Source organism: Ranitomeya variabilis, chromosome 4 (assembly GCF_051348905.1).
Source record: "Ranitomeya variabilis isolate aRanVar5 chromosome 4, aRanVar5.hap1, whole genome shotgun sequence".
In the NCBI taxonomy this organism is placed as follows: Eukaryota; Metazoa; Chordata; class Amphibia; order Anura; family Dendrobatidae; genus Ranitomeya; species Ranitomeya variabilis.
In genome coordinates, this window is record NC_135235.1 from 559,706,058 (window position 1) to 559,722,063 (window position 16,006).

A 16,006-nucleotide genomic window follows, 5' to 3' on the forward strand; every position below is an offset into this window, starting at 1 on the left:
ATTTATTTCTATAGCGCCAACATATTCCAAAGCACTTTATGTTTTAGAGGGGCCTTTAACAAACCATAAAAAACATTAGAGTAACAATCACATAAATCAACAGATGCCAAGAGGAGTGAGGGTCCTCCGTTCAAGCTTACAATCTATGAGGAAATGGAGTATTTCTCCCAGACAATTGCTGCAATTACACGTTTTGTTATACAAAAAATTATTTTCTTTGTGTGTATTGGAACAGCACTGAACGACAAAATAAGAGCAAAATGGACATAATTTCATACAAAAGCAAAATTGTTGGCAACCTTTCCAAAATTGTGGTTTAAACAACTTTGTTTCACGCATGTGATGCTCGTTCAAACTCACCTGTGGCAAGTAACAGGAGTGCACAATATGAAAATCACACTTAAAACCAGATAAAAAGGGGAGAAGTTGATTCAATCTTTGCATTGTGGGTCTGTGTGTGCCTCACTAAGCATGGAGAACAGAAAGAGGAGAAGAGAACTGTCTGAGGACTTGAGAACCACAATTGTTTATCAGTATCCACAATCTCAAGGTTACCAGTCCATCTACAGAGATCTTTGTTCTTTTGTCTATGCGCAACATAATCAAGAAGTTTACAACCTATAGCTAATCTCCCTGGACATGGATGGCAGAGAAAAATTGATGAAAGGTTGCAACGCAGGATAGTCTGGTGGATAAGCAGCCCCAATCAAGTCCCAAAGAAATTTGAGCTGTCCTGCAGGTTCAGGGTGCATCAGTGTCAGCGCGATTTATCAGTCGACATTTGAATGAAATGAAACGCTATGGCAGGAAATCCAGGAGGACCCCACTGCTGACACAGAGACATAAAAAAGCTAGACTGCAGTGTAATAAAATATATGTGAGTAAGCTAAAATCCTTCTGGGAGCGCGGCTTGTGGACATACAAGAGCCTTTTGGTAGCACATCGTACTACTTCCATTTATCAAAAATGGAATGAGGCCTACAAAGAAAAGACAGATAATGTGACTGCAGACTTGTAGTTTTAAACGGGACAATCCCTTTAAGCTGTAAATGAGGTGACTTTATAACATCTGCAGACAGGAGGAAAGGACTGTCAGCCCTGTGTGTCTCCCCCAAACTGACTAAGAGACCTCTCCCTAATAACAAGAGTACAGCTTGTGTCTCCTGTGGGGTTATTCAGGGCTCCAATCAGTGAGTAGTAAAGTCATACTAAGACATTTTCTCAGTGTCCTATTATTATATAGAGGTCTGTCTGTAATAACTTTTGTCTTCAAGCATTTTTCTAATTTCAAGTTCTGTTTGTTTTTAGTGATGAGCGAATATACTCGTTACTCAAGATTTCTCGAGCATGCTCGGGGGTCCTCCGAGTATTTTTTAGTGCTCGGAGATTTAGTTTTTCTTGCTGCTGCTGAATGATTTACATCTGTTAGCCAGCATAAGTACATGTGGGGGTTGCCTGGTTGCTAGGGAATCCCCACATGTAATCAAGCTGGCTAACAGATGTAAATCATTCAGCTGCCGCAAGAAAAACGAAATTTCCGAGCACTAAAAAATACTCGGGGGACTCCAGAGCGTGCTCGAGAAATCTCGAGTAACGAGTATATTCGCTCATCACTATTTGTTTTTTTTCTTTTTTCACTGCACAATAAACCCATAATGGGTTAAGAACCTGAAACTCATTCTCACTTTTCATCCCACAGCTGGCGTGTAGTGAAAATCGCTCCACTGACGAATACAGAAGAAGATTTAGAAGGGGTGAGTTCCTTCTTGCTTCTGTAAATTAAAGTAGGGTCATTCCATGTCAAGTGGACCAGTGGTCCCCACTCGACCTTATCCGATTTTGCTGAAAATTTATAAGGATGTACATGTATGTTTGAAAAGAGGTTCTGTAAATTTTTAGGGCCAGATCTCAAATACATTGGGCACTGTTGACCTTTAACTGGAGGTTCCACCAAGCCTGCGGCTTCAGCTAAGAGGATTTTGCAAACTTTGGCACATAGCCATTCGAGTTCTATACTGGCTATGATGCTGAAATTTGGCATACTAGCTCAACTTTTGCTGCTAAACACGATGAAATTATTACCGGCTATGACAAAACAATATTTCGGCCGCAATTTTGTGTCAAAGTAGCTTGAAAAACGTGTCGCATAAAATTTATGCCAAACTTTGCCCATATATAACTCAAGACCAAAAACCAATAGTAACTGGTGCTTTGCCCTGTACACCAAACATCTACATGACTTTGCATTGCTGCAATATCACGGTCAAAGCATATGTATTTGTGGAAATATTCACACCCACATATGATGAAAAACTTAAACGAATTTTACCTATTTTTAGGTCAAATTTCTCAAAAAGGGTACCCCTAAAATATATTAATTCTGATATCATTAGAGAGAGCACATTTTTCTCTACAAGGATCTTTTTTTTTTTTTTTTTTTTTTTTTGAGTCTCTCAGTTTAAGAAATGAAAAATGCCACTGAACATGGTGTTATTTATTAATACGCAATGAATGGTAACTGCACTATTCAAACCCTTGCGTTGGTCCATGGTGGTTATACCACAACCAGTTCTCTAAGAATTGGTATTATAATCCTATTAAGAATTGTAATAATGCTGTCTTTCGAGAATTGGCAGCCCCATCGCCTAGGAGCCATGGCCGATAGCCGTGCAAGGCAAGCCTCGGGCGGTCTCTTTATCGCAGGTTCCGAAGCCTGAGGGTGGGTGTCTTTGCCTAGGATCCCAAGCCTAATATTGGGTATCTTTTGTTGGTTCCCAAGCCATAATGTTCAGTCTAAGTGGTCTGGAATTGTTGCTGAATTTGCAATAATCGGTTCAGAGAAGCTGTATTGTCGGCCCATTGCTGTCCAAAAAGGTCCAGATCTTGACATTGGCACCTAAAAGTTGGTCCATTAAGGTTATATCAGACGAATTCGGTGTCTCTGAACGAATGGTCAAACAAGCTCAAAAGCTTAAATGTGAACATGGGATCTTAGCCTTACCTAGGATCAAGTGTGGCAAGAAAGTTTCTGAGGAAGTGAAGAAAAAGGTGCAGTCATTTTTTGAGGATGATGAATTCAGTCGAATGTGCCCTGGTAAAAAAGACTATGTATCAGTAGCAGGAGAAAAAAAGCAGATGCAAAAGCGACTATTACTGAGCAATATGAGGGAAATGTTTGTTGCCTATCGGGATCGGAATGGCCCTGAAATTGGATTTTCCAAGTTTTGTGAGCTTCGGCCAAAGTGGTGCGTAACCGTTGGATCTGCTGGAAAACATATTCCGTTTGTGTGTGTACCATTCACCAAAATGTCAAACTAATGCTTGCAGCATGCCCAATCAATGATGACTACAAAGAGCTCATATGCAAAATGGTCTGTGGAATTGAATCCAAGGACTGTATGCTTGGCCGTTGTGATAAATGCCCGGGTCCTGAAGTTTTAAAATAATTTCTAGTCAATGTGTTTGTCAACAGTGACCCTGAAGATATTATTGAGTTCAAACAATGGATTCACACTGATCGAGACACGCTTGATACCAAACAACTGACTATAGAAGATTTTATTGAAGAATTGGTTTTGAAAATTTCTAAACTTTGTAGCCATCACTACATCGCCAAGCATCAAAGTTGATATCTGAAATCGTTGAAGGAAAATCTGAGACCTGGAGAGCTTGTGATCCTTATGGACTTTGCTGAAAATTACTCATTTATTGTTCAAGATGCCATTCAAGGTTTCCACTGGGAAAATAGTCAAGCTACAGTACACCCATTTGTAATTTACTTCAAGGAGTTAAATGGTGAAGCTGCGCAGAACATCAGCTTGTGCATAATCAGTGATTGCTCACGACTAGTGTTGAGCATTCCGATACTGCAAATATCGGGTATCTGACGATATTTGCTGTATCGGAATTCCGATACCGAGTTCCGATATTTTTGCGATATCGGAAGTGTGCGGTGCGTATCGTTCCCAGGGTCTGGAGGAGAGGAGACTCTCCTTCAGGCCCTGGGATCCATATTCAAGTAAAAAATAAATAATAAAAATAAAAAATATTGATATACTCACCCCTCCGGCGGCCCCTGCTCTTAGCGGTGCCTCCCTTCCTAAGAATGCAGGGAGTGAAGGACCTTCGATGACGTTGCGGCTTGTGATTGGTCGCGTGAGCAGTCACATGAGCGGTCACGCGTCCAATCACAAGCCGCGACGTCATCGAAGGTCCTTAACTCTGCATTCTTAGGAACAGAGGCACCGCTAAGAGCAGGGGCCGCCGGAGGGGTGAGTATATCAATATTTTTTATTTTTATTCTTTATTTTATACATGAATATGGATCCCAGGGCCTGAAGGAGAGTTTCCTCTCCTTCAGACCCTGGGAACCATTCCGATATTTTGTGTCCCATTGGTATGCATTGGTATCGGTATCGGCGATATCCGATATTTTTTGGATATCGGCCGATCCAATCCGATACCGATACCTTTGCATATCGGAAGGTATCGCTCAACACTACTCACGACATGACACAGTTGCAGTCCACACTTTCTTAACAGTAATTGTGGAGTATCTCAAGACTCTCGTCTATGGGATTCGTCATATCCACTACTTCAGCGATGGATCTACAGCCCAGTACAAAAATTTCAAAAATTTTCTCAACTTGTGCCACCACAATGCTGATTTCAATATCAGCGCTGAATGGAATTTTTTTGGTACCAGTCATGGAAAGTCTGAGACCTGGAGAGCTTGTGATCCTTATGGACTTTGCTGAAAATTACTCATTTATTGTTCAAGATGCCATTCAAGGTTTCCACTGGGAAAATAGTCAAGCTACAGTACACCCATTTGTAATTTACTTCAAGGAGTTAAATGGTGAAGCTGCGCAGAACATCAGCTTGTGCATAATCAGTGATTGCTCACGACTAGTGTTGAGCATTCCGATACTGCAAATATCGGGTATCTGACGATATTTGCTGTATCGGAATTCCGATACCGAGTTCCGATATTTTTGCGATATCGGAAGTGTGCGGTGCGTATCGTTCCCAGGGTCTGGAGGAGAGGAGACTGTGATGGGATTGGAGGGACAGCAAAGAGGTTGGCAGCTCGTGCCAGTCTTCAACGCCCAACTGAAAACCAAATACTGACACCGGTGGATTTATTCAACTTTTGCAACGAGCAACTGCATGGAATCAAGTTTTTGTTTTTTTTTTGTTCCAAAAGAAAAAATTGACGAAATATGGGTAGTACAAGAGGAAAGGTTCAAAGATGGACATATTATTGCTGGAACAAGAGAAAATCACCAGTTTGTGCCAATTGATGACAAAAAGATTCGCATTTCAAGGGTGTCAAATGACCCATCATCTTTCATTGCACATGTAGATAGATCTGTCAGATCAGAAATGCCTTTTGTGCCAATTACAAACCTCCAGCCAGGGCAATACATTGCCTGCATTTACGATAGGAACTGGTGGATTGGAAATATTTCTGAAATTTCAGTCGACGAGCATGATGCATTAATAAATTTTATGCATCCTCATGGACCAGCTAGCTTCTTTCACTGGCCTGTGAGAAATGATACATGCTGGATTCCCGAGCAGTCAATCATTGCAATAATTCCAGCACCAGCTGCAACAGCAATGGGCCGACAATACAGCTTCTCTGAACCGATTATGTTGCAAATTCAGCAACAATTCCAGACCACTTAGACTGAACATTATGGCTTGGGAACCAACAAAAGATACCCAATATTAGGCTTGGGATCCTAGGCAAAGACACCCACCCTCAGGCTTCGGAACCTGCGATAAAGAGACCGCCCGAGGTTCGCCTTGCACGGCTATCGGCCATGGCTCCTAGGCGATGGGGCTGCCAATTCTCGAAAGACAGCATTATTACAATTCTTAATAGGATTATAATACCAATTCTTAGAGAATTGGTTGTGGTATAACCACCATGGACCAACGCAAGGGTTTGAATAGTGCAGTTACCATTCATTGCGTATTAATAAATAACACCATGTTCAGTGGCATTTTTCATTTCTTAAACTGAGAGACTCCAAAAAAAAAATTATCCTTGTAGAGAAAAATGTACTTTCTTATAATATCAGAATTAATATATTTTAGGGGTACCCTTTTTGAGAAATTTGACATAAAAATAGGTAAAATTCGTTTGTTTTTTTTAAAGTTTTTCATCATATGTGGGTGTGAATATTTCCACAAATACATATGCTTTGACCGTGATATTGCAGCAATGCAAAGTCATGTAGATGTTTGGTGTACAGGGCAAAGCACCAGTTACTATTGGTTTTTGGTCTTGAGTTATATATGGGCAAAGTTTGGCATAAATTTTATGCGACACGTTTTTCAAGCTACTTTGACACAAAATTGCAAGAGGGTCCTAGATAATTACCATATTTTTCGGACCATAAGACGCACCTAGGTTTTAGAGGAGGAAATTGGAAGAAAAAATCGAAGCAAAAAATGTGGTCAATTCTGTACTTAACATCCCCTATCCTGGTATATATATATGGTCTCATATGCATGGCCCCCTCGTCCCTATGCTGGTATGCATGGCCCTCTCATCCCCATCCTGGTATACATGGCCCCCTCATCCCTACCCTGGTATGCATGGCCCACATCATCCCTATCCTGGAATGCATGGCCCCCTCATCCCTACCATGGTATGCATGCCCCCCTCATCCCTACCATGGTATGCATGGTCCCCTCATCCCCATCCTGGAATGCATAGCCCCCTCATCCCTATCCTGGTATACATGGCCCCCTCATCCCTATCCTGGTATACATGGCCCCCTCATCCCTATCCTGCTATGCATGGCCCCCTCATCCTATCCTGGAATGCATGGCCCCCATCATCCCTATCCTGGTATGCATTGGCCCCCATCATCCCTATCCTGGTATGCATGGCCCCCTCATCCCTATCCTGGTATGCATGGCCCCCTCATCCTATCCTGGAATGCATGGCCCCCATCATCCCTATCCTGGTATGCATTGGCCCCCATCATCCCTATCCTGGTATGCATGGCCCCCTCATCCCTATCCTGGTATGCATGGGCCCTCATCCCTATCCTGGTATGCATGGCTGCCATCATCCCTATCCTGGTATGCATGGCCCCCTCATCCCTATCCTGGAATGCATGGCCCCCATCATCCCTATCCTGGAATGTATGGCCCCCTCATCCCTACCATGGTATGCATGGTCCCCTTATCCCTATCCTCATATGCATGGCCCCCTCATCCCTATCCTGGAATGCATGGCCCCCTCATCCCTATCCTGGTATGCATGGTCCCCTCATCCCTATCCTGGTATACATTGTGCCCTCTTCCCTATCCTGGTATGCATGGCCCCTTCATCCCTATCATGATATGCATTGCCCCCTCATCCCTATCCTGGAATGCATGGGCCCCTCATCCCTATCCTGGTATGCATGGCCCCCTCATCCCTATCCTGGAATGCATGGCCCCCATCATCCCTACCCTGGTATACATTGTGCCCTCTTCCCTATCCTGGTATGCATGGCCCCTTCATCCCTATCCTGGTATATATGGCCCCCTCATCCCTACCATGATATGCATGGCCCCCTCATCCCTATCCTGGAATGCATGGGCCCCTCATCCCTATCCTGGTATGCATGGCTGCCATCATCCCTATCCTGGTATGCATGGCCCCCTCATCCCTATCCTGGAATGCATGGCTCCCATCATCCCTATCCTGGAATGTATGGCCCCCTCATCCCTACCATGGTATGCATGGTCCCCTCATCCCCATCCTCATATGCATGGCCCCCTCATCCCTATCCTGGAATGCATGGCCCCCTCATCCCTATCCTGGTATGCATGGGTCCCCTCATCCCTATCCTGGTATGCATGGCACCCATTATCCTTATCCTGGTATGCATGGCCCCTCATCCCTACCCTGGTATACATTGTGCCCTCTTCCCTATCCTGGTATGCATGGCCCCTTCATCCCTATCCTGGTATATATGGCCCCCTCATCCCTACCATGATATGCATGGCCCCCCATCATCCCTATCCTGGTATGCATGGCCCCCCTCATCCCTACCCTGGTATGCATGGCACCCATTATCCCTATCCTGGAATGCATGGCCCCCTCATCCCTATCTTGGTATGCATGGTCCCCATCATCCCTATCCTGGAATGTATGGCCCCCTCATCCCTATCCTGGTATACATGGTCCCCTCATCCCTACCCTGATATGCATGGCTCCCATCATCCCTACCATGGTATGCATGGCCCCCCTCATCCCTATCCTGGTATGCATGGCCCCCCTCATCCCTACCCTGGTATGCATGGCACCCATTATCCCTATCCTGGAATGCATGGTCCCCTCATCCCCATCCTCATATGCATGGCCCCCTCATCCCCATCCTGGAATGCATGGCCCCCTCATCCCTATCCTGGTATGCATGGTGTCCATTATCCTTATCCTGGTATGCATGGCCCCTCATCCCTACCCTGGTATACATTGTTCCCTCTTCCCTATCCTGGTATACATGGTCCCTTCATCCCTACCCTGATATGCATGGCCCCCATCATCCCTATCCTGGTATGCATGGCCCCCCTCATCCCTATCCTGGTATGCATGGCCCCCATCATCCCTATCCTGGTATGCATGGCCCCCCTCATCCCTACCCTGGTATGCATGGCACCCATTATCCCTATCTTGGAATGCATGGCCCCCTCATCCCTATCTTGGTATGCATGGTCCCCATCATCCCTATCCTGGTATGCATGGCCCCCCTCATCCCTATCCTGGTATGCATGGCCCCCATCATCCCTATCCTGGTATGCATGGCCCCCCTCATCCCTACCCTGGTATGCATGGCACCCATTATCCCTATCCTGGAATGCATGGCCCCCTCATCCCTATCCTGGTATGCATGGCCCCATCAGAAAAACGTAAAAAACAAACCATAAACCATTATACTTGCCTACATACTTGTTCCAATGCCAACAGCTGACTTATGCTTGTAAGCAGCGCATGGCAGAGATGTCATGCGCGGCTTACAAGCTGAGGACAGCTGCTGGAATACCCACTTCTCCCTATGCCGGGACTATAGGAGTGGAGAGCAGTGAGTATTCATTGCTCTACAATAGTGAGCACAATGTTAGCTGTAGCCGCCGGCTTCCTGCAGCTGCCGGGCTTTCACACGTGCCGCTACTAAATAGAATTAATAGTCACTGCATTCCACGCCTATGGTAGTGGAGAGCAGTGAATATTCATTTACTTACGTAATGGGCACAAGTGATCACCCAGCAGCTGCGGCTAACAGTGTGTCCACCATTAAAGAGTAATGAATATTCACTGCCATTCCACGCATATTTCTCTTTAACAGCAGGCACAGGTGTTAGCTGTAACCGCTGTCTCCTGCCTCCTGTGACCCGCTGCTCCCACATCCCCTTCCACAGCCAGAGCAGGTACATCCGGACTAGAAGACGCACCCCCCATTTTCCTCCACATTTTTGGAGAAAAAAAAGTGCGTCTTAGGGTATGTGTCCACGTTCAGGATTGCATCAGGATTTGGTCAGGATTTTAAGCAGGTCAAATCTGCACCTGAGGTCACTGGCAGGTCACCTGCATTGTTCATGCATTGTAAGGACATGCTGCGTTCTGAAAAGACGCGCCGCATGTCCGTTTCCGCGGGTCTGCCGCATGCGTCTTTTAATGCATAGTGGAGACAGGATTTCATGACATCCCCTCCACTATGCTGTAACATCTGGACGCTGCGGCTCTACGCAGCATCAAACACGCAGCGTTTCCTGAACGTGAAAACATACCCTTATAGTCCAAAAAATGCGGTATATGTAAATGATGTAATTCTCTGCATTTTAATGCAATACACGAGCAGTCCGATGGTCTTCATTTATATTTGTATTCATGTGTGTAAATTGTAGTAAACGAATGAGAATATCTATGATGAATGTTAATATGAACCGGTTTTTATTTTGTTCGCAATGACTTGTATGTTGTTGTTTGTGTTTGTTTTATTTACTTTTGATTGTTTGTAAAAACAAAATTTAAAATGTGAATGTATCTTAATATTTTTCACAATAAAAAATTATCTGAATGTAAAAAAGGAGTTATCAGACAAGCTCTTTAAATGTAGGTCTTTCTGCTCTTAGGCTAGAGATGCTCGCAGATGTTTGTTAATCTCTCCTTACTCTTTCCTTCCAGTTGGAAGACCTCTCAGATGCCGCATACTCCGCATCGCATGCTAAGTGTGAAGAGATGGAGAGGGCACGGTGGGTGAGCAGCAGCATTCCACCTCAGCGCCGAGGAAGCAGGTACTTTTCTACTGGCTTGCAGAGATTCTACCCCCTGTAACCCTTCTGTAGGGGGTAACACTTGTATTACTTCCCAGGACACACAGAACGTCTGAGAGCTCCTTGTCCGCTCAGCCTCTTACACCGCAGCCTCCTTCCCCTGACACAAGCAGCTGGCAGGCCTTGCCAGACTTTTCTCCGCTCAGCCCCGACGTTCTATCTGCCCCCCCTACACCGACTTCAAGAGACACCCCACGCCTGATCTCTGAGGAAACGCAGAGTTCAGTTTCAGACTCTGGGTTCGAAGAGATGGTGAGTTTGCTGCGACAGCTACTATTAACCTCTTAACGACCTGAGGTATTTTTGGTTTTGCATTTTCATTTTTTACTCCCCTTCTTCCCAGAGCCATAACTTTTTTAAAAATTTTTGTCAAAATGGCCATATGTGGGCTTGTATTTTGCGGGACGAATTGTACTTTAGAATGACACCAATGGTTCTACGATGCCGTGTACTCGAAAATGGGGAAAACAAATTCCAAGTGCGATGAAATTGCATATAAAAGTGCAATCTAACAGTTGTTTTTTGTTTGGGGTTTTTTTTTTTTTTTTTTTTACCATGTTCACGAACATGTAATGTCAGAGCTTGACAGCGGCATTTAACTAGTTAACAGTCGCGAGTGGATCGCGATTCCACCCGCGGCTGTTAGAGGCACATGTCAGCTGTTCAAAACAGCTGACATGTGTCGGAAAAAATGTGGGCTCAGCGCCAGAGTCCGACATCGGCGTACTGTTACGCCCGATGTCAGAAAGGGGTTAAAGGTTAAAACTTTTGTCTCGTGCAGGACATTTATGGCATATTGACTTCTGGTGGCGGGAGGCCTTTAAATGCATTCATAGATTACAGATTGCTACATTTCGTGTGTTACCCTTTCCTTCTTGTCCCTTTCAGACCGTGCAGCCGTGGGAGAGACGACATTTTCCTCTTCCTTATCAACCCAAACAGGATCTTGCGGGAACCAGCGAGCCAACAGACTGGGGAGGGCCTCGCCCTCCACGTAGATCATCCTGCAGCTCCAGAACTGCCAAAGATACAGAGGGACCCCCATCCTCCCCACCCTGCCCTTCAACCAGACCCCGACCCCTCCACAGATAGAGGAGGGGATCGGCTATAAGAAAGCTAAATGGGAAGGGGGGGGAAGAAATTATATAGAAATATATGAACCCAACAAGACAATTTGGTTAAAGAGGAATCCGTTGTTTGATATTCAAACTTTTTTCCCAGGAGCAGAACGCCAATTTCACAGTTTTTAGTGAATTTAAGAACTTTAGATACCTGTTCATTCTTGTTTTCCATCATGTTTTTCTTTTTTTTCCCTGCCTTTTCCCCCCAGTTTATTTTTAATCTAATGATGTTCTAAGTGTGACACTGTGTATGTAACCCGCTGCTTAAACACTGCACAAGGCAAGTAACAGGTGTAGTCACTAAAGTCTATAGCTTCCCATATATCCCATTGCCTAAATGAATCTTTGAAATAGTGGAGTATTGCTAATTGGCTGGAGAGATCAGAATTAAGGAGGGGATGGAGGTGAAGTTAAAGGGGTTGTTTTACCTAAAGATAATGATGAATTCTTGTGGGTCTGACTATATAATAAAGTTGGCAGGGCCACAAGGGTTTGAACCCACGTCCCTTCCCCCACTGCCATTTAATGGTATATTTTAGTGACGTGCTATAGAGGTTCAAAACAAGACAGCCCCTTTAACCTGTCACGTCCTGACTTGCTCCAGCTTGTTCCTTAAGTTTTGGCACTCACTTCACTTCTGCTAATCAGACATTTCAGATCTTTGATCAATGTATCTACTGACATCCTTTCCGCATAATCCTTATAGATAATGGCGGAAGAAAACAAAGATTTGTGAACTTTTACTTTTCTTTTCTGATATTGCGTACAAACCCTGTGATGACCATGACTGATCACTAGAGGCCCATTATGTCCTCTCATTGAAAAGAAATTTACATAAACAGACATAAAATAGAAAGCTACCAATGTGCCACCATTCTGCCCCTGCTCCCCGTTACCAATCTGCCCTGTGTTGTAAACCTTGCCCATAGTGCAGAACATTGTGATCTGGTGAAGTCATTTCTTCTCATGGCACAAAGATGGCATGTCCTGCTCTGGTGAGGGTTTACACTGGACATGGCATTTGGGCTGAATTGCAATCAGGGGGACATATGGGTAAAATTCTTATTTTACCTGTTTTTGTAAATTCCTTGTCCAGAAAATTGTCATTGAAGTCTCTGATAAGGGATTGTATGAGATTAGAAAAAGAGTTTGCTCCCACCACCCTCCCAGAATCCGTGCCCATGGCTGTACCTCGTATGGCAATCTTTTCAATCAGGCTGTGCTGTCATTCAAGAAGCAGCTTTTAGGAAAAAGTGGTGCGTTTTCTGGGGAAGAAGTGAATTCTTTTTCTAAAATCCAACAACTCTTGAAAACCCTAAACCGGATTCACCAGTCATTCATTTGTGTTAACGCGTTAGTATCCAGTTTCAGTTCTGGTGAACAGATAAAGCCACAGGGGGTGACCAGGACTCCTTCATTCTTATCCGGCCCAGGTGTCGGCTTATATGATGTGTTGGAGGTTAGTAACACCACCACCCAAGGAAACCTTTACAATGCTTATATACCCAAAGTGAGACATCACTAGGATCCACACTCTGTTTTGGGACACCCGACGTTACCAGTATGTTCACGGCTGGTGCAATGTTAGAAGACCCTGTAGTTGCGCTAGAAACAAGTTGTCATTCAAGTTATTATTTTGTTATAGTAGCAGACTAGTGAAAGGTATTTCAGGCCATTAGGGGTTAATAATTTTTTTTTTTCCCTCTGAAATTCTGTGTATGTCATTTATAGCTTTTTCCAGTCTACTTTACCTCTTATTTTTTTTATTTTTTATTTTTTAATACCCTTCCGGAACATATCGAATACATACGTGTTACCTGCACATATTAAACCTTGTTTGGCATCTTTGTTGCATGTTTAAATCTATTTTCTCCCGATGTGTCTCATATCCTGCAAATATTTGTTAAAAACACAGAAAAAAAAAATCACATCTGCATTTGCTTTGCTGGGTTAAAGCTGCAAGAGTTTAAAGGGAACCTGTCACTAGGGTTGTCTGATACGAGTTACAGCCACCGCCTTTCAGGGCTGATATACGAAATTCTATAATGCTGTATACCTGCCACCAACCTGACCTGTAAGAGAAGAAATATACGTTTTATTATACTCACCTGCGGGGCGGTCCTGTCCGAGGGGTGTCACTCTTCTTGGTCCGGCTCCTCCGATCTTCTTGCGATGCTGTCCTCCTAATTGCTTCATGTGGATGACGCGTCCCTGCATCATCCACACAGGCTCCCCGGCATCGCGCTCCGGCGCAGGCGTACTTATCTGTCCTGTTGACGGCAGAGCAAAGTACTGCAGTGCGCAGGTGGCGGGAAAGGTCAGAGAGGCCCAGCGCCTGCACACTGCAGTACTTTTCTCTGCCGTCAACAGGACAGATAAGTACGCCTGCGCCGGAGCGCGATGCTGGGGAGCAATGAAGCTAGCATGAGGGTGGCATCGCAAGAAGATGGGAGGACCAGGACCTGCAACACCCATCGGACTGGACCGCCCCTCAGGTGAGTATAATAAGTTATTTTTCTTCTCTTGCAGGTCAGGTTGGGTTCAGATATATATAGGCGATGGCCGTAACTTCAGCCAAAACTGGTGACAGGTTCATTCAAGTATCACCAAAGTTACAGATTTGTCGTCCTGATCGATCTAAGATGCCCCCTACTGAGCTCTGGCCTCCCCTTTCACAGCAGGCGCCTGATCCTCTTTGCACACGGTGGGTTATAACATCCTGTTTCATTCAGTTGTATATATTTTCTTTTTTTTTTTTCCTGTCCTTCATATTTTATTTTTTTGTGTGTATTTTTTTTCCATCTTTTGTGCAGTCCTTGGCACTGAATGGGTGTTTATCTGTTGTTGTTTTAAACTGTTTGTCCACTTCTAAGCATTAATGGCTTTAGTTCTCCAGCAAGTTATAAAAAAAAAAAATTCTTTGGAAAGTTTGAGAACTTTTAGCGTTGTATAAAGAGAAATAATAATGAAACACAAAACTTGTATTTTGTAAATAACTTTATATTAGTTTTTTTTATTTTGTTTATTTTTATTTTTTCTTCTTTGTTTCCCGAGAACATAATGATGGTAAAATCTGCACCATCTTCCGGGGTGTATAGAGTGATGATAATTATTATTTTTGGTTTAACATCCTTATTCTGTTGGGGGTAAACGTATAAAAAAGGGGAAAAAAAATTGCTTGAAAAAATAAAAAAAATAAACCCGTTAAATATGGTGTTGTACTAGAAATAATTTTTAGATGAGGAGCAACACACTTTGAGGTGCTGGGATTAAATCCTCTGCCTGATGTGATTAAGAGGTTACCAAAACTTGACCACCCCTTATTAATTGGCCCAGGGAAATGAACATCTGCCGGGAACATCTTGCAGAGACTGCATCAATCACTTTTCTACCCGTTCTTTTGGTCAAATTTTGAATGTTGCTGTTAATCTGAGGTCATGGATTGGCTGCAGCGCTCACTTGACACCCTCCAGATGTTACTCTTAGTAGACCTGGGGGATTGTAATGCTGAGAACTGAGACACAGGAGAATCATGTAATTTCCCCCCCCCCCCCCCCCCCCCCCTCACTGGCCTCATTAATAAATGATTGCACAGCCCCTCATTTATATAACCTAAACTTATTGTAAAGTTCAGGTTATAATTTGTTAGAAAAAACCTGCTGACAGATTCCCTTCAATTTAATCTGAGAGCAGCATAATACCAGGATTCCAGTGACATGTGACTTGCTCAGTAGCTTGCTGTACTTTCAATACAAACATAGTTTTAATAGCAGGAGATTATTATTATGGGACTAGGTGTCACATGCCAGGCAGTCCAGCTAATTGTGTAACCCCGCCCTCACCCCTTATTATTGCTGACAATGAACAGTGTACACAGGAGGCAGCCAATCGGGTGTGGGCGGGGTTATACAGAACTTAGCAGTGCTACATCTACAGCAGAGAAATCAGGAATTTTTTTTCAAATAATTTTGATTTTTAAAATGGGACACAGGTTTATAGGGAGGGTTACAAAGGATAGCCGGAGGGGATACCAGGGGTTTTTGGGTACAAACGGAGAGGACTTTCCATCCTAAACAGGTTCAATTATAATGCACTAGATGGTGGCCTGATTCTAACGCATCGGGTATTCTAGAATATGTATGTATATAGCAGCCACATAGTATATAGCACAGGTCACGTAGTATATAGGAGCCATGTAGTATATAGCAGACAAATAGTACGTGGCCTGTGCTATATACTATGTGGCTGCTATATACATACATATTGTAGAATACCCGATGCGTTAATACAGGCCACGCAATATATAACGGTGGCCACGCAGTATATAACACAGCCCAAACAGTATATAACACAGCCCACGTACTATATAACACAGGCCACGCAGTATATAGCAGCCACGTAGTATATAACACAGGCGACGTAGTATATAACGCAGCCCACGCAGTATCTAACACTGCCCACGTAGTATATAGTACTGCCCACGTAGTATATAGCACTGCCCACGTACTATATAACACTGCCCACGTAGTATATAGTACTGC

At 44.0% G+C, this 16,006-nt stretch overlaps 1 protein-coding gene across 4 annotated transcripts in view; it reads left to right on the forward strand.

The window, feature by feature from the left end:
• Positions 1–13,370, forward strand: part of KANSL1 (KAT8 regulatory NSL complex subunit 1) — a 119,063-nt gene extending 105,693 nt beyond the window's left edge. For all 4 annotated transcript variants that reach the window (XM_077252721.1, XM_077252720.1, XM_077252723.1 and 1 more), the window contains 4 exons: positions 1,700–1,754; positions 10,196–10,305; positions 10,383–10,596; positions 11,233–13,370. In XM_077252721.1, the coding sequence (XP_077108836.1) occupies positions 1,700–1,754; positions 10,196–10,305; positions 10,383–10,596; positions 11,233–11,436 (583 nt within the window). In that variant the 3' untranslated portion in view covers positions 11,437–13,370. The remainder of the gene's footprint in view (positions 1–1,699; positions 1,755–10,195; positions 10,306–10,382; positions 10,597–11,232) is intronic.
• Positions 13,371–16,006: the final 2,636 nt, after the last annotated feature.